The 24,110-nt window shown below is 43.1% G+C and overlaps 1 protein-coding gene across 5 annotated transcripts in view; it reads right to left on the bottom strand.

The window, feature by feature from the left end:
- celsr2 (cadherin, EGF LAG seven-pass G-type receptor 2) overlaps positions 1-21,516 on the bottom strand; it is a 64,954-nt gene extending 43,438 nt beyond the window's left edge. For all 5 annotated transcript variants that reach the window (XM_034287348.1, XM_029114102.2, XM_029114103.2 and 2 more), the window contains exon 1: positions 17,677-21,516. In XM_034287348.1, the coding sequence (XP_034143239.1) occupies positions 17,677-21,229 (3,553 nt within the window). In that variant the 5' untranslated portion in view covers positions 21,230-21,516. The remainder of the gene's footprint in view (positions 1-17,676) is intronic.
- Between the last annotated feature and the right edge of the window lie 2,594 nt (positions 21,517-24,110).

The following is a 24,110-nucleotide window of genomic DNA, read 5'->3' as shown; positions in this document are numbered from 1 at the left end:
TCTCAATGTGGCTAACCTGGTTAAATAAAAGGTTAAATAAAAATAAAAAGCCATAAAGTCAAATACAAATTGATGCCTTCAGGTTGCCAATGTATTCAGAGAAGAAATACATAATGTTCACATGTTGGCCTTTCCAGTACACTATGTGGTTGAGACATGTTTAAGGATCTGTTGGTAGAAAATATATTTAATGTATTACTGGCAATAATTATATTACTGTTAGGGTATCATGCTGTTTCTGTGCGTCACTCCAACACTTAACAGTCAGTCTTACTGCATGTTTGCTGAAAATCAGTAGAGTAACATTGTCAGAAACACCCAAGAATTAATCCTATTCTTGACTCAGCTGTGTGTTTATTAAGGTCACCAGAGGGAGGGTCTATTTGTAGCTCGTCAGCTCATCTCTGGCCTGTAGGCTTCTGTTTGCTCTGTAGATGCTTGAAGGGCAAACACAAAACAAGCTTAATCAAATGAAACCTGTCGTGAAAACAGGTCCCAGACTCTTCTCCTTCCACAGTAATCAATAGTCTCTTTGTCTGGGGGCTCTGGATGTGGTCCAGGGAAGCGAACAGAACCCCTCAGCTCGGCTCTTGTGGAGGAAGAGAAAACCCAACCATCCACACCGACAAACAGATCAGCAGCAGCACTGTGGAAGCGAGCATATCCCAGGCTGTTCAAACACCCAGCGCCAAAGTAACAGGGAGTGGGAAGAGAGGGGGGGGGGGGGGAGGGAGAAGAGAGGAACGAAAGGAAGACTAAGCAGCATGTTTGACACGGCTTTAATCCTTCTGCTCCCAGTCAAGCTACCCCAGCAGTGGAATGCCACAGCCCCTGAGCAGAGGCAACGGGAGCTACAAGGAGCATTCGGAAGAACGGACATGTCTTACACAACACACACGTGTAGTCTGCAAATAAAGTCACTCACATGTAATGAAATGATGAGGGGAACGTGCCAGATGGACATACAAAAAAACAACACACAGATGCTTTAGAGAAGCAAAAAAGCTGCAAAAATAAATTAATATTACATTACATACCAGATTCCGCTAAAAGTGTTTATCTACCCGGTCCTAGCTGTGTACATCGGTAGATCTAGTAGAGATCTTGAAATGGTAACTACAGTGTAACTAAGCCAGCATTATATCTAGGGCCAGCAGTATTGGTCGTTTTACAACTTGGATCAAAGAGGGCAAAAAATATGGCAAAACAACCAACCCGTCTGGCCTGGTATATTAAATCACATTTTATGTCAAAGTGGTGGCAGGAGACACTATCATCATCTTCATCATGAGAGCAGGACTTGGCAAGTACAGCCAAGCTCAAAGTAATTCAGTCCACACAAGTGGCAATTTAAATATTTTAAATCCTGAATCATACTGTATGTTGAATGTCAGTTAGAGTTACATAACTGGAAAAAGAAAATCAAATATTTTGGTTACGAAAATAGCAAACGCTATTTGATGCTAGATAAGGGCAGGCAAATTGACAAATCACTTAACAGCAAAAAAGCAAGCCTACCTGTTACGTGCTGTGCAGCCGTTCCTGTTACTTCCAGATCTATTACCCATCCCCACATACATAAACATCCCTCATACTTTTTGTCATTTATAGTCATTTATTAATGCACAATCTCCTATGCCCAGTCCACTGTTCTTATTTGTTTTCACTTCCCTTATTCCTTTTGTATTTAATTGATTGTTGCTCCAATGGCCAGAACAAATTCCTTGTTTGTTGTGAAACTTACTTGGCAATAAAATCTGATGGCAATAAAATTCTGTTTCTTTGATTGATTAACAATTGCCTGAAGTTAATCTAGTGCCACTTTGATGTAGTTGTGATTGGACGACAACAACCTAAATGCACATGAAATTATATGTTTTAAACCAAATATCGATAAGAAAATTCCTATTTAAACATTTTCGGTTTGTAACGTTTTTCACTGCAGTAACTTATTTGTTAATACATACCCTCATTCCCATTCTACATAGCTAAAGAATTTTCACACATTCCTTACTCTACCTTGAAGTATTCATGCAGTGCATATAAACATATTTTAATAAGATTTAATGTGGTTAAAAATGTGAAAGTTCCACGCTCTTAAATAGAGCGCATGTCAAAATAAAAACGTCAGAATCGTATCGGTACTTGGTATTAGCAAACACTACGTACAGTCCTCGGAATCGATACGGACAATGGAAGCATGGTCTCAGTGCATACTTAACGCCAAGCCGTACATCCCTATTTCTTTGCCTATCATCACAGGCCATCGTGTAGCCACCGATTTTCCAAATGGAACCAGAGGTAGTAAAAAAGCAAAACAGAAAACATGGAAGAATCTTTAGGGTGAGGCTATGTACTCATCATGGAAGCAGACATTCCCTTAATTATGTTCTCGACCAAGTGACATTCTTGGATCAAGGCCTGGGCAGAAGTCCATATCAGACAAAAGAGACTTGGAAACAGTGTGTGAGGAAAAGCTCTTTAATAGAAACTAGACCATCTTTCAAAGGGGTGCCTCTCTACAGAGGGAAGCTTTGCTTTAGGAACGGGGGGTTGTTGTTGAGAAAGGGACAGGGAAACAGGAGGGGCGGTGAGGGGACAAGGTGCCAACTCTGGAGTGTGACACCTCTGCCAGCCCGGTGGCTGACCGGCCACCCCCCACCCCCCTCTACCCCAGCCTCTGGGTGCCAGGAATGCTCTCAGCAGAGAAGTGGCGCCAAGGAGAGATTAAACACATACTGAGCCTGAACTAGTGCCAAAACACCACTGGTGTGTGTGTGTGTGTGTGTGTGTGTGTGTCTGCAAGAAGGAAGAGAACGTTTCTTCAGTAACCTGGCCCACGAGTCTCTGAAAAGATGTTTAAGTGAGTGCAAATGTAAATATAAACTCCAAGGGTGCAGTTATCTAATAATGTTTCTATAAAAGTAGCCCCTACATATCACATGATGTCAGACATTAAAATCCTTTTCTAATAGTGATAATATCTGCCAATATTTTTATTCACTATGTGAATGGTCAAAACACACACTCAAACCAATATGTTTGGTTCCATCATTATGGACATTATATTTGAATGCCAAATCTCTGTTCTATGTTGTCATAAAATGGAAAACCTAAATATAAATGAATAAATATAAATGTGATGTCTGTGCCTACAGAACGCCATGGGGGAGTGTAATTCCCATAAAGGTGGACATTCAAGTATTGGCGTGTCCTCACAGTACAGCTGAGTCCCCCAGTGGTCTAAGTCACTGCACAGCTGAGTGGCCCAGTGGTCTAAGTCACTGCACAGCTGAGTGGCCCAGTGGTCTAAGTCACTGCACAGCTGAGTGGCCCAGTGGTCTAAGTCACTGCACAGCTGAGTGGCCCAGTGGTCTAAGTCACAGCACAGCTGAGTCCCCCAGTGGTCTAAGTCACTGCACAGCTGAGTGGCCCAGTGGTCTAAGTCACTGCACAGCTGAGTGGCCCAGTGGTCTAAGTCACTGCACAGCTGAGTGGCCCAGTGGTCTAAGTCACAGCACAGCTGAGTCCCCCAGTGGTCTAAGTCACAGCACAGCTGAGTGGCCCAGTGGTCTAAGTCACTGCACAGCTGAGTGGCCCAGTGGTCTAAGTCACTGCACAGCTGAGTGGCCCAGTGGTCTAAGTCACAGCACAGCTGAGTCCCCCAGTGGTCTAAGTCACAGCACAGCTGAGTGGCCCAGTGGTCTAAGTCACTGCACAGCTGAGTGGCCCAGTGGTCTAAGTCACTGCACAGCTGAGTGGCCCAGTGGTCTAAGTCACAGCACAGCTGAGTCCCCCAGTGGTCTAAGTCACAGCACAGCTGAGTGGCCCAGTGGTCTAAGTCACTGCACAGCTGAGTGGCCCAGTGGTCTAAGTCACTGCACAGCTGAGTGGCCCAGTGGTCTAAGTCACAGCACAGCTGAGTGGCCCAGTGGTCTAAGTCACAGCACAGCTGAGTGGCCCAGTGGTCTAAGTCACTGCACAGTGGTCTAAGTCGCTGCACTGCCCAGTGGTCTAAGTCGCTGCACAGCTGAGTGGCCCAGTGGTCTAAGTCACTGCCTCGCAATACCTCAGTGATACTGTACTTCCAATCCAAAACATTTAAGTGTGCTGTCTCTTACCAACTCACACAGAATGATCTCCTCCACCCAAACAGACAGGTCCCTCAACCAAAACCACTGTCCTCTGTGTCACAGAGGCCCGTCACACCGCCCAAGCTCTCCTGCCTCTGTTCTTTGTTTCCACAGGTTTTGACACTGTGAACCATCAGATCTTCTTGTCCACCATCTTGGGACCGGGTGTCCCAGGCACTACACACTCTACCTGTTAGGCAGCTCATCCCAGGGGATGTGGAGGGGATCTGAGTCTGCCCTGAAGCTTCTCAAAAACTTCAACGTGAAAAGGTTGTTTTTAATAATAATACGGAACACGGTTTCATATTTTTGAACGCTGACTTTGAACTTTGTGTAAAATCTTTGTGTATAATTGCCCATATCAACTCTTTGAAAGTTTTTTACATGGCAAGTATTACTGGATTTGGGCTAATTGGGAGATGCACCCTACATTTCGGTTTTATAACTTCTGTACACAGGAAAATGACGTCAGCTCCACCAAAAACATTCAGCAGCAGATTGATAGGAAGATACACCACATGCATTTTGTTCACCAAATCCATTCTCTTCAACAATAATAGACCTAACCATCCGGTTGGTGTCTAATGGCACAGATTCAGGTCTTCCTGCAACATTACTAAAGAAATGTCAGATCAAGACAATGACAAGCCTAAAAAGGTTTGGATGATTTCCACCATCCGTAGCTAGCTAACACCATGATAAAATCCCAGTTTGGGTCAGTTCCACTTGAGCATAGCCTGGATGCCAGCCTGTTAGGCAGTAACCTAACAAGCTTGCCAGCAGGGTTTGTGCCAGAACCACGGAAAATCAGGAAGAAAATATTAAAATATCCAAAAAAAATCTAATTATTTGTGAAATTCGATAACGTGAAATACATGGAAACCGATATACCTTGACAGTTGAAGTTTCCATGGTGAGTGAGTGAGAGAGACAGGACAGGGAAGCCCTTGAAGGAGTGTGACTGGCCTAATTAGGGCACAGTGCGCCCTGTTCTGATGCCCCAAAAAAGCCAAATGAGTCAGAGAGGATCAGGATCATTTGGGCAGTCACCACAGCACTGAGGACAGAGATGTCCCCCACAGCACCAGTCAGGAGCACTGCTCCACTCTGCCTCTGCCTCCACCCACTCAGAGAGAGTCAGTCCTTCCTCCAAATATTTTCAAAACAGTACTAATAAATGAGACACTGTTGCCCAATTACTCGTAGATTAAATGCTTCCCATCACGGGGCCTTTTTGCAATATGAGAGGGTGTAAACAAGAGAACTGATGCCTTGTTTTAAATAATAATTTACACCATTTAGTTTTACTTTATATTGGCATGTACTAACAGATAAGACAAGGGAGAATTGTGTGCTGGAATTGAAGGATATGTGCATATGACAACTTGACCAAGCCCTTATAAATTTCCACAATCCAGAATTATTTTCAACATTAAGTAGCCTATATAAAATATATTTGGAAACACAAAACCAAATAATAACTGTAGGTTAATTGACATTTCCATCCTACACCTCGCCATCCAAAATAAGGAAACGTAGGCCATTAGAATGGGATTTTACATCATGGTATATTGGGGCTTTACACTGGGTCATGTTTGCAATTCGATTTATTTTGCCATATTAAATAATCATCACATTGCATACTGTGGGAATGTGTGAGAGTGTGAGACAGGCAAGCATTCATTTACAGATGTAGGGCAGAGTCAGGGAGCCTGTGTCAAGCAGCAGATGTGGGTTTCAGCAGAGAAGGTCTGGGTACCTCAGGGTAAGGGTATAATGAGGTTGAGAGGAGCCACATCTCAGCATATTGGTTAGTTCAACACCATCAGATAGAGTATGCACAGCACACAGTCCACTCAGCACTGACACCCTACATCAAAGCCACAGTCTCATTCCAAAGTTCAATAAGGTCATAAATTAAACATCTTCTCTGAGAAAAAAGGCTGCATATATTTTCACACCCTGTACAATCACAATCACCAGGACTTTAGAGAAACTCCTGCACTTTAGCTAGGCCGGCTTTGCTATCAATGTGGCAGATATATTACAATAAACTGGTGGAACTTGATTTGTACTATTTGAACAAAGGGGAGCTCACTACAGGGTCTAAACCATATTAATCCAAGTGCTGACAAACCAGAAAACCTAAGTCTGTGAAATCTTTCTGTGTACACAATTATCAGACAACTGGTCAACCCACACTGTGTGACCTTGGGTCTACATAGTTCCAGGAGGTGTGACTTCAGGAGCCTCACATTATAATCTTATTAATCTGACGCAGAACCACTGAGGTAATTAAATCCCGTAATTAGAGGGACTCTGCTGACACTGAATGACCCCTGACTAATTAATTACAGCTTCCTCAAGCTTGGGGTTGTCAGTAGTCATGCAACAGCTTTTATACATGAGCGGTTGTCAATGGCAATTCATTTAACAGGCGTGGTCAAAATAGATACCTACAGTACCTTTACAAAAATGTGGCCCCTTTCATAAGAGGTCTGCGATTATACGGTTGGGTCTGTTTAAATGACAATTTCATGGGAAAGTAAATCTGAGCATCCACAAATAAAGGGATTTAATTGGAGGGGTTGACAACACTGGTTTATCTCCACAACATGTCAAAAACATGTACACATTTTGTCGTAAACTCCTCAATGGGACCGCAGGTAGCCCAGCAATTAGGCATTTGACCAGTAATTAAAAGGTGGCTAAATCAAATCCTGAGCCGGCAAGGTGAAAAATCACTGAAGTCATTCTCATTTCTAAACCTGTCTTTGGGAGGTTCCACAGTTGGTGAGTATCATTCCCAACAAAAATTGCATTGCAAACAATGAATTAATATTCAAAGCAAATCGGGAATAAGGTTCTTCAAAAGCACCAATCAGGGGTAGGATAAAAGAACATTTCCAAGGCACTGAATATTCCAGTAATGTAATGTCCACAATTTATACATGAAGAGCATAGGGTACTGTCAATTTGTCTAGAACATGCCATCCTCAAAACTAGTGCCCTTCTGGGCAAGAAGGGAACTAGTCATGGAGGCCACCAGGAGACCAATGGCAACTGGAAAAGCAGTTAGTCTTCCAGGGCTGAGCTGGGAGACACTGTGGATACTGCAACAACAGACCAGGTGCTTCACATATGTCCTTCATGGGAGAGTTGCAAAAAGAAAACAACTCACATCTCACCTCCACTAGAGTTTGCCATGTATATCATCCTGAGAACAGAAGCATAGTGGTGGCAGCATCATGCTATTAAGATGCTTCTCCATGTCAGGGACTGGTCAGGATTGAGGGAAGGATGAACGAAACAAAACACAGAGAGGTCCTTGAAGGAAACCTGATCCAGAGCACACAAGATCAAAAGGTCCCCATTCAACTTGACAGAGCTTGAGTGTGCATATTTGCATTCAAGTCAACAATCCATGAACTGCTGACTTTCACCTCTCAGCATTGGGGCATACATTACATTGTGTAAAGACTGGAAAATTCAGAAAATGAACAATGTTTTTAAAGAGGTTTTAAGAATTGAGGACTACAAGATGAAAAATCACAAAAAGTGAATTTCACCATGGTTGCCTACACATTTTAGGGCTGTGGTGGGAACTGAGTAGAGTTCTCTTAGACATGAACAGAATGCTGACATACAGCACAATAAATCTCTGTGCAGGACAGCCGGCCTAATCAAGCTGTAACCAGCCAATCAGCCAGCAGGGAATACAGTTCAATCAGCATTCCATCAATGAAATGAAAGTCAGCCCTTTGTAGACATTAGTGGGGTTCACCTAGACAAGGTAAAGAATTCAGGAAGCCAAGCAAGAGTTTACCACATGCTTCTCGTGTAGACAGGGTATTTTAGCGGAGTTGGCCATGCTGATTTCCTCTGAGTGTGAGACGCGTAAAACCAGCTTCAGAGACCTGTAAGATTGTGTTAATCAGTGGGCTTGCTCATTAAATCAAGAGAGAGAGAGAGAGAGAGAGAGAGATGTTTTATTTATTAAAAAGTAGACATCAAAAATCCTTGCGATCAAAAGGAAAAAGTGCCTCATGAAAACATAAAACTTACTTTGGGGAATGTTTTGGGTGAATTAACCAGAGCTGAAACATGAAACAAACAGGAGTCGCTAACTGACTGTCTACATGGAAAACTAGGGCTAGTTGGGGGTAGGGGTTATGACTTGGAGCTTTGGGAGGGGGAAGGGAAGTACTTGATGCTGTTGCTCCATCCACTCCTCTTCCCTCCCCCACTCCATGACCCCCCACAGGACCAGCACCAACAAAAGCTACACTCCCCTTCTGGATACAGTCCCCCGAACAACCCCCCCCCCCAACCCCCACCAGGCTGGCGACTAGACCACCTCCCCTACTATTGTTCCATCACCATCTACTGTCCATAATCCCCCAGTCATCAATGAGACTTCAGTCTGACCTCAACCACACACCCAAGGAGAGTCTGTCTGACAGCCCTGCAGGGTCAGAAGCTCAGACAACACAGCATGCTAGCTGGATAAATTCTCTAAGATCCCTCAATATTGACCAATATCCAACAACAAACGCAGAATAAACCAAGAACAGACCAACTTTTAATGTGGTCATCTGACCCATAGACAAAACAGGGGGACCATATTATGGGCCATAGATGGAGGTAAAAAGTCCAAGTGGATTTCCTCACAGAGTTTACACTGAGTAGCTGTGGGTTGGATCCTTAGCATACATGATGTGGCAGCTTGAGGCAGACTGATGACTGGCTTTGGACAATATGCCCTTGGCCTCCAGCAGGGTGAAGGGGTTAATGCGTTTTTCCCATTATAAGGAGACAGCTGCTCTATGAGATTAAGCACAAATTAACAAGAGCAGTTCATATATCTGTGAAACAGTGTAGAGGTGTAACTGTGGAGAACGCATGTTCTAACTCCTACGCAACAGATTTGATGTAACTAATCACATAATTATGTAAAGCCAATTAAATGGTACAAAATGAGTGAATTTGTTCAATAGAATCATACAACGTAGGTGATGAATGCTCCCAAATCTTCTTGTCTCAAAATACAGCAGTAACTGTTTCTTTGTGGATTAGTCATCTTTGGTCTTTGTATTTGCACACACATACATGCATATAACGGTAGGGTGAAATGTGAAGTAATCAAAATGTACATTTCTAATTATTAACTAAATACTGATCATTCATTATCCCCTTATAGCAAACCTCACGGTTAGGAGAAAATGCTAAAGGTACCACAGGATTACAACCTATGGCCTCCAATCTCCTTTCACATTATGGACTTTCAGGAAAGGGCTCCTGGAACTCAGTGACAGACTACAATGGCATTTGAGGACCTCTGGAGAAGTCACATAATGGAAGACTCAACACAAGAATCTGATCTGGTCTAAAGTTTGGATTTTTTTACAGTTCTTCTACCCAGTGGATACACGTCCTTAAAACCAAAATCTAATTTCACAAATGTGTCCTTATTAAACGAGAGCGCTGAAACAAAAAAGAAGCACATGTATATTTCAAATCAATACATTAGCATATTAAAGGAAACCCACTGTCAGCACTACAGAAAAAAGAGACATTAGCATGCAGACACTGAGCTAAGCCTGACCTGGTATTCAAGCTTCCACATACTCATTCCATAAGGATGGGATGTGGTACTCAGTGATGCAGACATCACCAGGATCAGTCACATAACTCAAAAGGGAAGAACGGTTAACATGAAAAGAAATCAGCAACAACAAGTCAAATCAGCACCAGTGACCCATTGCGAGGACGTCCCCTGAAGCTCCGTAAAGGCCCACACTGACACAACGATCATTCGGTGTGACAAGGTCAAGGGTCTACTGATTAACCGCTGTGTGTGTTCGTAGGCTCTGACAAAGTTCTGCCAGAGTCAGTCGTTTTAAGGCTTTACTGTGTAGTGTGTGGCTGTTGTCACTAGCCTGATCCATGTGACTGACCAACAGGAATACGGTAAATGATGCCATACTGGAGCATGGGGTAGTAAACAAACAAAAGGTGAACAGAAAGTGTTTCCCAGTGGGATCCACGGATGGAGGGCAAACGTCTGTAATTATGGCATCACCACTATGTCCTTATTACTCATGGCACAGCTGAACACAAGTAATCAGTCCAGGAAGTGAACATACTTCATTCAGCCTTGTCTTAGAATTGAAACTGTGACCCTGCAGCTAATTTGGAAAATCATGTGAAAGACAGTGACTGACATGATCTCATGTCTCCCTACACGCCATGCAAATGATTAAAAACAAAACGTGTCCTCAGTCCTTCTAGGCATGGTTGATAAGCTTACTGAAAACCTAATTGTAAATCCTGAAATTCCATCTCCCAGCAAAGCCACCAAGCCTAGATGGCCATGTTCTTTATTGGCATGGATCTAAAAGACACCATCTAGCTAGTTATATAGATGTTCAATTGGAATAACTAGGAAAAAACTAGGAACATGTCCCCCTCATACCCAATACCAAAGCATGAAGGCCTAGTGCAAACATTGCATGTGCTTCAGTAGAAGCTCCTGAAACCAGGTCACTGTAATTTGTCTGTTGTTTGATGGTAAATGAGTTTTAGCTTGCAAGTCAGCAATCTGTTAAATAAACATACTAAGACACATATATATATACACATATACATACACATATATATATTTTCTATGTATGTATGGGTGTGTGTATATATGTGTGTGTGTGTATAATTAATGTCATGAGATTTAATCTGAAAGTAACTCACGTTTGCCTTAAAATGGGAGGCATGGCCCTGAAGAACATAGGACCAGAACAAACAACGGCACAAAGACAGAAGGGTACAGACCCAGACAGAGCCCGCTAAAATCCCCACTCCATTGTCTGCAGCGATAGTGGGGGGACAATACAGGATGACCCTGCGATATGGGCTAACGCCACCAGGCCTGCCTCCCACTCCAGCCCAGCCATGCACCAGACCTAATCCCAAACACCGGGGTGATGTCATCCACATCTCATCCAGGCCGTCACAGCAACAAAGCAGAGAAACTGAAGCAAAATTGGGAGAAAAGAGGCTCATTCCACAAAGGAGTTCTGGCCAACAGCAGGAAATCAGATACCCTCAACACATCAGTGTCACAAATCAAAGTGCATAGACAACACAACCTTGCCCACCCTGTGATTCACTCTGGCAAGGGTTTCACAGAGAGGTTACAAAACTCTTGTTGACATCCATCAAACGTTAGCTTTTGTTATCTCACCGCCAAAAAAGCAAGAAGAAAGGGCTTTCGGCTGAGGTGACGACTCAAGGCAAACAGTGCACTGAAGGTTTACATGGCTTAAGGCCAACCGTGGTTAATAACACCGTAAAGTCACAACCAATGTATGCAATTGTTTTCATAGTCTGTCCCATTCAAAAAGGTCAAACGGTGAGAGAGAACAGTCAGGCAGTAGGACAGGTTATTGTGGCTGGCCTTGACGACCCCCGTGTCCAAAGCAAGAATCATTGGGGTCTATCATTCACTGGGGAGTAGGGGAAGGGGACAGTTGGCTCAAAAGTAGCCCTGTTGCACTTTAGAACTGGGTGCATTGCCCCTTCCCCCCATCTTCAATCCACAAAGAGACTTTCTTCCCCCCTCGTCCCCACCCACCAGGAATTGTTCAGGCATTGCTGGGGTCACCATGACAACTGGGTGCTTAACAAAGCATTTCTCTTAGGCATTCTTCCTTTCACCAGGGACAGAGAGAACAACAGTAAAAAGAGAAAGGGGGAGAAAAGAAAGAGGGTGGAGAAGTATGAAAGGATGGCGAGGGGGCTGTGAAGAGGTGCCGCGGGGGAGAGAATCATGGACACAGGGAGATCGAAGAGGAGGGATGGGTGAATGACCAGTGAAACAGGAAAAGAATCAAGGTGATAGCTGATGTTAGAGGAGAGCAGATTAAGGATGGAGATAAAGTGCTACACACCTTCCCATCAGGGACGTGACTAATGTCTTCTTGGGGACAATAGAGGTATGGAGAGTTGAAGGCCAGTTACATTAGTCAGCAGACACGCAACCCAGTGACGATATACAGTACGCAGGCCGCAGATATTTCTGGGTATTAGCAAGTTCTCAGCTTTCTCCCATTATCCACGTTGCCATGAGGGAATCCCAGTGGCTTCAAACACACCTGAAGGGCGGGAGGAAAACTGATCCCAGAGCTACTCTAGTGCTGCCCTCCATTCCTCAGCTAATATTACAGCCAGCCACTGAGAAAGGCCATCCAGGCAGCAGCCCGGTCTTAATACACTGTAATGTGATTACACAGACTAGGCTGGCTTGGCGCTGATTTAGATGTGATGGATGAAAGTGGCTCCTTTCCGCCATTAACATTCCACTCTTGTCTTGTTATGTTTTGTGGCGGATGGTGACAGTGGGTAAAAAGATGCCTTACAAAACACCATTCAACCACACAGAATATGGACTGCCTGGGCCTTGCTGTGTGGGAGTTGGGAGAACTGTCTCACATTCAAATTTCAACATTTGAATATTCAAAACAAGCGGCTCATTGCAGATTCAGTTAGACTTCTTAAGCCAGGTTTAATTAAAAGAGAAACAATTTAACATTATACTATGTTTACAAGGTCTGAAAACCATATTTGCATGTGTATCGCTGACTCAAAAGGTGTAAGAGATCATTAAAAAGCTATTCAAAACACTATAAACACTGACTTTAGTGCCAACAGGAATCTTAGTTCTAGTTTCATTTTCATTTTGGTTTCATTTTGTATGTATGTATGTTTTGTTCCTGACGTCGCAGGGTGTCTAGCCAGGGCAGCACTGGGAGCAGGTCAGGGGGCTGCTGTGACGGTTGCTGAGAGGATTTCCCCGGGGAGATTCCTCCATATTCTGACTACTGATGATTTAACCAGTGACCACACCTCCTGGCTGGACACTGCTTAGTTAGATGTCATCACTTTGCTTGGGACTAGCAAAATATCCGAGCACTCTATGGAAACTCAAGCTGACATGTTCAGTTAGAGGGTTAGGGGATGACCGTTTTACATCAATCAATGAATTTATCAGTGCAGTTCTCTGACTAAAGAGGCTTTGGTTTCAGGAGTTTCAAAGGGAAAAGACAGGCCAAGACAAATACAACTGCATTTGGATTCGAGACCAATCTTCATGTTGATTGAAGGAGATTATTTTATCAAAATCAGTTGCAGGGATGAGAGGAAGGAGGATAAATCCACAGCTTCAAAAGCGCACTCACACATTCACACATTACTGCAAGCTCACACATGCAGGGAAAAGGAGAATATGAGCTCAGTAGAAAGTCAAGACAGAAAACGCAAAGCCCAGGTTCTGCCACATCAACTACTAATCCCACAACCTGGTAATGGCCTTGCAGACTGCAAAACAGTCAGACACATAGACCCCCATAACTCCCAGCTGGGCTGATCTGGTGTCAGTTGTTACTCGGCTCAGAAGAGCAAAGCGGATTCAACAGTTCCCATGAATCTATAATCAGATGTAATTTACAACAGATTTGTACCCCAGTGCGACATTAGGGGTTTAAACCAGCATATTAGCAAGGGATATCCCTCATAACCATATCTGTTAGCAGGATTAAAACCAGTGCCCCATGGAAGAAAAATGGCTCCCTAATTGGATAAGCAAAGGATTTTCATAAAATGTACATTGCCAGGGCTGTTATCAGACAACTAAAAAAGGACGGGAATATGGACACACCACGCCAATAATGGGCCTATTTATTGAAGTGATTGAAGTGATAACAGTTATATTTCAGGCTAATGGAATCCTCCATTATGTGGCAACACCTCATAAAGCAGACAGGGCTCAGGGAAGATGATAGGGGAAAGGTGAAGTCGTCAAGGGAAGAGCACTCAGAATCTGGGTCAACATCTACATTTTAAATCTGAGTCATTAGGCCGACGCTCTTATCCAGAGTGACTTATTGTAGCGGGTGCATACATTTCCGACCTGGTCCCCAGCGGGAACACTCTCTCTGCACTGCCCTCTCTCATAACCTGTGTCTTCACGTGTTCTTTCCTTCGTTCTCTATTACCCCCACCCCTGGAAGATATAGACACCCCTATCCCAGCAGATGCAGGATGCGGAGAAAAGCTGTCCATCTAATTGGCTCTTGGTAGAGTCACAGCTGTTGCCCCCAACCAGGGCGTAGCATGAGCTTCTCCACCTGCCTCCCAATCGACCACTCGCCATTGTCTGCCAGAACAACAGGCAGCTATCTCATCTGTCATCACACTCCGCTAAAATGTCTATGCCCTTAATTTGCAGTGTATTGTAAGCTAACACATGGAATTGTTTCCAGATTGTCATATCATGGATCAATTAGAAATTTGATAGTGTTTTAGGAACGCTTAAGGGAGTAAATAGGTAGGTACACAAACACTTCCAAAACTATTTGTACCCTTGATAAATACACGCAACTATTAGGATATTACAGGAAGACAGTGACCCCTAACATACAACAAATTTATAAACTGACCACCACAAAATCAAACCTGTGGTAGAAATAAAAAAAGTGGGTAGTCCATAAGCATAGTCCATGGGACTTCAAGGATTTGAAAATATTCTGTACAGAGAAATGCGATAAGATATGTTCTAAAAAATATATAGGAAAGGGGTCAGTGCCATGATCCATTAGCCAGAGATTGTGCGAAAAGTACTGGAAACCATTTTAACACTAGTTTTTTGGACAATACATGTTGAAATTGAGAAATGTTGGTTAATTCACATGAATAAGCAGTATTACACCAATACGAAATTTGACTTAATGAGATAACAGTGAAATTGGCCTTTACAGCTACAGTGTGTAAAAAAACACTGGCTTTCAATGTTTGTATATGGCAACAAAAAAAAGAAAAACTTTATCCCGAGGAACTCTGTCTAGTGTAGTAAAATAGAAATATTGAGTAAAAATAGCAATGCTACACTTATAGTCACTGTTTATTCCATGATCATACAAACCTATTCAAGATAAAACCAGAATGTTTTAATCCATATGGTTGAAAATACTGTTTACTGAATATGGATGCTGACTATCCAGTCTCAGATTTATAAGGAACTTTTTGCAATGGTGGCTCTTCTCTAGTAATTACAGGCTTGGTAATAAAGTTAGCTGACTGGATTGCATCATATCAAAAACTGTCTGTCAGAACCTAGGGGCCACACAGCAGTTCAAATAAAATAGACTGCATTGTGTGCTGACAGATGCAATATTGATTTTGAGTGCAGACTCAATTTAAAAACAGACAAGGAAACACACCTCACTGGCATTAATGTATTTTTCTTTCCTCTTTGCAATTTGTCACAAATCTCTCTATGTTGTATCTAAGTAATTACACTCTAGTGTATAAAGGACCAGATCACAAATACCATGGGCCTATGTAAATTTCATACAATTTTTAAAACTTTTTGGTACAACATGCACCTGAAAGTGCTCAAATATTAACAATAATTACTTAGAACATGAGTGAGATAGTTTTCATTCAAACTATTATTTTCTGAGTTGCAGCTAGTGGGAACTACATTACCAGTCAACATTTATAAGTACACCTGGGGAAATTGTTTATAAATATTTATCTGGGATTTTGTTGTGTTGCCTCCATTTCAACAGTTGGGAGGCTATTCATTCTATAATGTTTCTGTTTTTTTTATTTTGAATAGAATACAAAATGTTGGTAGCATATTCCTGATTGTAACAACAGAAATTATGATCAAAACAACATTAGAATGTATACTAAAAACCCTTCCCTTAAAAGGGGTTATGTTTATTGCTGTAACCTCAAAACTGCCAACTAATATCAAAAATGTATATTTAGCGTGGCCAAAAAATTTTGTAATCCAAGTATAAGTAAACCAGTATTCTTGCGAAAACTCACACAAGGGAGAATTTTGAACATTCACAGAATTAACATGCAACAGTACAACTACCAATTAGTGTTTAACGGATCATTTTATTTATTAATTAAGTGATTAAAATGTCAATGTTAACTAAATGGTACCACCAAATCCGCAACAGAGTGACAATCTGTAAAAGAATGACTGCACTTAAATTGGCAATCAAAACAATCATGAACTATTCTAGCATTACAGCACAGTAGCGTGCAGGGGAGTAGATAACATTAGAGTACAATGTAGTTCAGTGCAGTAGACTACAATTTAATATACTCTACTATAATTATCTTTACCGTACTTTGCTCTATTGTACTATGCTGAGCAACACTTAACTGTAGTATACTGCACTAAACTCAACTGTAATATACTCTTTGTTATTGTTTGGGAGCGGAGCTTGTTGCAATTTTGTTATAATATCTAAACATGCAGTAGAAGATACTGCATTTTTCTATCCTTGTATCACTTTTCAGTACACATCACTATCAAGAGAATGGTACTAATTATGTTTTATTTATAAAACAGATTACAAAGTTATTCTGTTATAGTAATCCTGTTATTCGGTCCTGATCAACTTCACTCCACAAAAACATTGCAGTTTCTCAGAAATACATTTTGCACATCTGAGCTCATTAGCTTCTTAAATTTCTATAATAAATACTCCTTTAAGTTGATAAAGAAGAGAGACATAAGTCAGACACGGATTAAGCCTAGGCCTAGTCTAGGACTAAAACAAATCAAATTCAAGAGAAAACTCCATTGAGCTTGTTTTTTCCTAGATAAGGCGTAATCTGTGTCAGCGAAACCGGCCCATAGAGTTTGTTTATACATACTGTACAATCCATGTTTGGACACCAAGATGGACATATCACATCACTGACCATAGTATCTTCCTGAGGAATATAACAATTAAATGTAAATGGCTTAAAATCTCCTTTCTTTAATGTTTCTGGCTTCTATACCTCAAAAGCCTAAAAATACATTTTGATCTCTGAAACATTGGGTGTATATTTTTATAACCCTCAGTTTGAAATCATCTGTCATTATCATCATCAGTACACAAACAAAACACTGATAATTGAATTAAATGATGTGTGTGCTGAATATGGGGAGATTATGTTGGGTAATTATGGAAAAGGACCCAGACCCACTGGAGTGGATTTCCCACAGGATCAGGCCATTCGGCTGCAGACATGCATAGATAAACCGCCATTTAAATTCAGGACAACACATGGATCTAAATCAGCCTTGATTCAGCTGCCTGTTCTTTAACAAACACTATAAGAGAAAACAAAACCCAAGAAATGTAAACATCTAGCACCAATAAACCAAACAAATGTCCTGTACACTGATATTGCATCTACTTGCCAGAATGCTTAAAATCCCAATCTAGTGCAGAAATTACTTCTGCATAACGCTTGACATATTCATTATACATCAAGGTTATTGCTGAAATAAGTTAGATCACTACTAAAGACTACTGTAGTAACATTATAAGGCTGAAAATGAACCATTGTGAATAGCATTGAACTCAACCTGAGTCATTAGCAATACTGTCAATGAGATCAACAATTTCAATGCTTAATACTGATTAAAATATTCAAAGTGAATCAGAACGAACAGGGATACAGAGGTCAGCCTTACCTGAGACGGATATCCTCATGGAGGCCTCCAGGGGTCGGTTGTTGTCCAAGGCCTGGCTAAGCCGGATCTCCCCAGTGCTCTGGTTCAGGATGACCAGGTTCAGCTCATTACCAGCCTCAAAGCTGTACTGGAGCTGGTCTGAGGTGTCTGGGTCATGGGCAGGGATCCGTCCAATCACCCCTGTAGGGAAGCTATTGGACTTTTCAGTGACATAGTTATTAAAGATGATCTGGAAGTTTTTCAACACTGGTACGTTGTCGTTCTTGTCGACCAGCTTTATGTGCACAGTGGCACGGCTGACCAATGGAGCGGATGTCGCCTGGACCACTATGATATACTCTGACCGCGTCTCGTAGTCAAGATCTGTCAGAGCGGTTAGTTCTCCTGAGAAGATGTCCAGCTGGAAAACCTCTGGAATGTTTCCCTCAACTATCTGGTACATGATCTGAGCGTTGCTCCCCTCGTCTGGGTCCGAGGCAGATATATGCGCCACCACCAGACCGATCGGACTGTTCTCCTCCACAAAAATGTCAAACTCATCCTTCTCAAAAACGGGAGGATTGTCGTTCACATCCAAGATAGTCACCTGGATGTCCACAGATGTCTTGAGTGCCGGAACACCTTTATCAACAGCAAAGGCCTGAAGGGTGTAGAGGGGCATGTTCTCACGATCCAGTCGACGCAGCGTTCGCACAATACCAGAGGTGGACTCAATTATAAAGTCTCCATCGCCGTCTTCTCCACCCTGGAATGTGTAGAAGACTCGTCCATTGAGGCCCGAGTCGCGGTCGGTGGCAGAAACCTGGACTACACTCGTAAATACCGGCACATCCTCCATCACCGATCCTAAGTAGTGGTCTCGAAGGAACCGAGGAGAGTTATCATTCACATCATTCACCAGGATCTCAAGATAGGTGGTGTCAGACTTCTGTGGGATGCCATTGTCCCGGGCGGTGATGGCTAACGTGTAGGAAACTTGGTCCTCATAGTCCAGCTCCATCTGCGTGGTGACAGCACCTGTGTCTGAGTCAATGTCAAACTGGGGGATGCTGTCATCCATGAAGTAGGTTATACGGGCGTTCTCCCCCGTGTCCTCATCCGTAGCACTGATCACCACAGCGGTGGTGCCCACAGGCCTGTCCTCATTGATGTTGACAGTGTAGTGGGAGCTCTGGAACACTGGCCGGTGGGTGTTGGCGTCAGTAACGTTGACAAACACCTTGGCCGTGTCGAAGCGCGTGCCGTCAGACGCAGTGACACTCAGGACGTACTGGCGCTCCAGCTTGTAGTCAAGGGGCAAAGCCAGGGTGATGAGGCCCCCTCCACTCTGGCTGGTGATGGAAAACCTGTTCCTGGTGTTTCCACTGGATATCTGGTACGTCACCACACTGTTGATATCCTGGTCCACAGCGGACACAGTCACCACGCTCATTCCAACGACGGCGTCCTCGTTGAGACGCCTGTAGTATGACCTCTGGGTGAATTCTGGGTTGTTGTCGTTGACGTCGAGGATGGTCATGCTAACGCTGGCCGAGGAGGACATCATCGGGTGGCCGTGATCACGAGCCTCCACCCCGAAGTTGTAGAAGTCCACGCTCTCCCGGTCCAGCTCAGCCGCAACCACTATCCAACCAGTGCTGTTGTTGATGGAGAACGGGAAGTTGGGTGTGGTTTCAACGAGCCGGTACTCCAGTCTGGAGTTATCGCCAGAGTCTGCATCGACAGCCTGGATATGAATGATGGAGTAGCCCACTGGCACGTTCTCTAGCACAGTGGCCTGAAAAGGGGTGCTGACGAAAATTGGAGCATTATCATTGACATCCAGCACCTGCACCGTTACCAGGCCACTGATGTTGGAGAGTGGGGGGCGTCCTCCGTCCTGGGCGCGGATGCGTATGGTGTACTCCTTATTAGCCTCATAGTCCAGCTGACTAACCAGGTCCATCTTACCCGTCTGGGCATCAATGTAAAACTGACCCCGGGTGTTGCCACTCATGATGCTGAAATGAACAACGGCATTACTTCCTTTGTCCTGGTCTGTGGCCGTCACCTGCAGGATCTCAGTGTTGGGCGCCATATCCTCCGGAACCTGCACCACGTATCTCTTTTCGCTAAACTGGGGCGCGTTATCGTTGTCATCCTCTACAATAATGTGAACAGTTGCAGTAGCACTGCGGGGCCCAGGGTCGCGACCCTGGTCATTAGCCTCAACCAACAGCATGTAGGCCTCCACTATCTCTCTATCCACTGGGCCCTTGGTGCGGATAACCCCTGACCTGGGGTCAATTTCAAACACGTTGTTGGAGCCAATGCTGTTCAGGATGTGGTAGAGGATGTTACCATTTACCGGGGCGTCCCCATCCGTAGCCCTGACTGTTAGCACCTCATAGCCTATCTCTAGGTTCTCCCGGACACTCTCCTTATAATCCTGTTGCTCAAAGACTGGGTCATGGTCATTGGTGTCGCTCACCGTGATGGTGAGGGTGGCCATGCCCGTACGGCGGGGCGTGCCGTGGTCAACCGCGGTAACGCGGAACACATGGGTATCTTTCTGCTCTCTGTCAAGCATCTCCACAGTAGAGACAGCTCCACTGACTGGGTCCACAGCAAATAGGTTATTGGATCGGCTATCAAACAAGGCCTCTACAAAGTACTCTAGCCTGCCTGCCTCCCCCTCATCTGCATCTACTGCCTTCAGAACAACTACAGGAGTTCCAGCTGGCTTATTCTCTGACACGGCCACTTGGTACATAGGTGGCTGAAACTGAGGACTACTGTTAACGGCCCTCTTCCGCCGGCTCACTATGCCTGACTCAGACTGGGCAGCCTGCTTTAGTAACTTCTCCAAGTGGCCTTGTTTGAAAGAGCCTTGACCCAGCCGCCAATGAACTGAGATGCTGTTAACTTTTCTCTCATTTGCAACATACTGGTTACAGTGTAAGTCTAGTTCAAGAAGTGGGTGGTGCTTCAAACACAGCATCTTGGACACAAACAATTGCCCATCAGAAAAGTATAACTCCGAGCTCCTAGACACCTTGCACTGCATATTGCTGCTTTTTGGGAAGCTGGGTAGTAGATCCCATACCCGGAGGAGAGCAGTACCAGCATTGTGGCATTCTAACGGATGATTATGGGAATTAAACAAACTGATGATCTCCAAGTCCCACTGAGATTTCCTTTTGTGTTTCTTAGCACAGTTCCTTCCGTGAACATGCACATCGTATTGGCTCGTGAGGAGGTGCCTTGACCCACGGTCATTGTCCGTGCAGTCCACAATAGTGTACACAGTGAAAGGGTTTGAGTGGAGCAAGGCACAATTTAAACTACCAGAGAGGAACACAATGCGCCCGAACGAATCAGTTTTAATAAAGGTATTTGAGGATTGAGGTGTGATTACCTGATCCAAAGTACATGCCCTGCTCTTTTCCACACTTGCGATCACCGTGCCCGGCACTGCATCCTCACTGATGTGTATATTGTAGCAATCCGAAAGTAGAATTAGTTCAAACCAGACAAAAATAACAAACAACAAATCCCACTTGATGACGGGCATTGCTCCTCGATAATGTTCAAAAAGGGTTGAACGGAATTACTGCCGCCTTCACTTAAACTGTGCGTGTAGTCATAGTCTTTTGTTGGAGAGTATCCATGCTTTCACTACTCCACAGCAGCTAATCCAGTAGAATTGTGAGACACCGTAGTCACCTTGCCAAAGCTTCTCGCTATCCAAAACGCGTCACCTCCACTGCGTCCGCGTGAATGATTAAAATGGCTCCTACTACCACCATGCCTTGAGGCTTCTCATTATCATAACCATGTTTCAGTTTGCGTTACAGAGAGAAAGAGAGCAGGGTGGTGGTGGTGGTGGGGGGGGGTTGTCCACAATGACTTGTAAAGCAATTGATGACTGGCCTCTGGTCCCCCTTGTGGAAGGCACATTTGGCGGTTTCCATGGATCCACGGATTTGCTAAAAGTTTTCCCTTGATCTTTCGCAAACGCTGGCACTATTGAAACACCAAAATAAGCTAAAACTTGTAAGGGTTTTCAGTTTTTATGTCAGTGTCACATTAACTTTTTTTTTTACACAATTTCCTATCTAAAACTAAAGGGTCTCTTCCCTCTAGGCTATTCATTACACTGCAGGCTGACATGCTTGTCTAAAAGAAGAATTTAGTGAATAAGCAGAAAGAATGCAAGGTCATACATGTAGCCTTTCTCAAACCCAGGTGGATGGAGGAATCGGTCCATGATGGAATGCCTTCACTGACCCTTGGAACATGTAAAGCAGTGCATATTTATTTTATACGCAAAATAACTACCGCTTGATTACAACTTTTCCAAAGGTCTAATTACCCAGTAAACATTAGTAAACCACCAGTGGTTTTAACACCTGGTCACTCAGTCCATTACCATGTAGCAAAATCCTTATAAATTCCCCTCTCCTCCTCTCCATTCTAAACTTAAGGTAATTTTGGAAAATCTGAGAGTAGACATTTTTAACGTTATATGCCTGAACTTCCTACAAAAATGGCCAATTTCAATATCATTTCGGATTTTCAACAAGCCCTATCTACAGTGCCTTGCAAAAGTATTCATCCTTCTTGGCGTTTTTCATATTTGGTGGCATTACAACCTGTAATAAACATTTATTTTTATTTGGGTTTCAAATAATGGACTAAGACAAAATAGTCCAAAGTGGTGAAGTGAAATGAAAAAAATAACATGCAAAAAATTAAACAACTGAAAAGTGGTGCATGCATATGTATTCACCTCTTTCGCTATTTTAAATAAAGTCCACCTGTGTGCAATCTAAGTGCCACATGATCTCAGTATATAGACCTGTTCTGAAAGGCCCCAGAGTCTGCAACACCACTAAGCAATGGCCACCATCAAGCAAGCGGCACCATGAAGACCAAAGTGCTCTTGAAACAGGTTAGGGACAAAGTTGGGGGGGGGGGGGTACAGATCAGGGTTAGGTTATAAAAAAACAAAACTTTGAACATTCCACATAGCACCATTAAACCTATTATTAGAAAATGGAAAGCTTATGGCACTACAACATACCTGACAAAAGATGTCCACCCACCAAAACTCAAATATTTTCCTTTAAACTGTACATGTACTAAAGGGCTCGACCAGGATTTGAACCCGGGACCTCGCACACCCAAAGTGAGAATCATACCCTTAGACCAATGTTACACAAGCTGTGAGGATTTCAATTTTCAGGAATAGTCTTAAATGTCTAAATGAGGGTGCATGCTACTAGGTTCCGAGCAAGGCGGAAAAGGACAACAGCACAACGACGGGGATGGGATTCAAACCCACGCACAGTCCAGGCAAGGAGGGCATTGATCAAAGACGCTACAGAGATCAAAGATACCCCCCCCCGGAAACACGTTTGGTGTTGACTAAAAGGCATGTAGGATACTCCCCAAATTTGGAAAAAAGTTACTCATGTCAGATGAGACAAAAATTTAGCTTTTTGGCAATCAAGGAAAAAAAGTTTTTTTTGTTGTATTCTTTTGTTTCACAAAAAAACATGTTTTGCATGTTCACAGTGTTAAGCATGTTGTGTAAATTAAATGAGCTTAGATGCATTTCAGTCATAACAAATAGGCCAAAAGCCTTTTGATTAAGATGTAGATTTACTGATGACTTGTTACTTTTTGATTGAGATTGTGGAACTAGACAAAGGGAACATTTTAAAGATTCAAATTATTGGTTCCAATACCCCAAGTGTTCTAAAATATAATTGAATTGCTTTGTATGACAGTATTAGAAATTCTATGTACTAATATAGTAGATATCACAGAGGGAACCTTTTTTTAATTAAAAAGATCCCCAGAAGGCCATGCTCTCCCTGGCACTAAAAACGGTCGATGTAATGTTTCACATAAACAATTTTGACAGCCATACTGCAGACCGGCACTGTCAGGTGACATGATAGAGATCTTGTATGGGAGCATGGTCATGAGTCACACCAAAGGAGACTACATCCTCAGTAAAAACACATTTTATCATTAAAAGGCAGCAAACAGGCAAATCTGAGTAATTCTTTAGACCGATGATGTTGATGTTATGACTTAATGTCCTGGTATAGGAGATGTTAGCTACCAAATTTTAATTGCTGGTGGTGAACTACCTAACATTCTCATTACTTTCCTACCACCTGCTGGAATATATGCACTACTGCAGCGCAATCAGAACCATGACAGGAGAATAAAGTTAGATTACTTTCAAGAGAAGCCCTCAGATGTATTTTACAGTTAATACATGCACTTAAATATGGTGAAAGATACCAGTGAACAATCAAGTAGGCCTAGACCTGCATTTCATCTGGAGCGAGGACAGTGTCCCTTAATGGCACTACATTGATTCAATTAAAGTATACAGCCACTGAACATGATCCAGAAGAAGAGAACACACTGAAATG

This window comes from Esox lucius, chromosome 17, assembly GCF_011004845.1.
Source record: "Esox lucius isolate fEsoLuc1 chromosome 17, fEsoLuc1.pri, whole genome shotgun sequence".
Taxonomy (NCBI): domain Eukaryota; kingdom Metazoa; phylum Chordata; class Actinopteri; order Esociformes; family Esocidae; genus Esox; species Esox lucius.
This window is presented reverse-complemented; position numbering and strand designations above follow the sequence as displayed.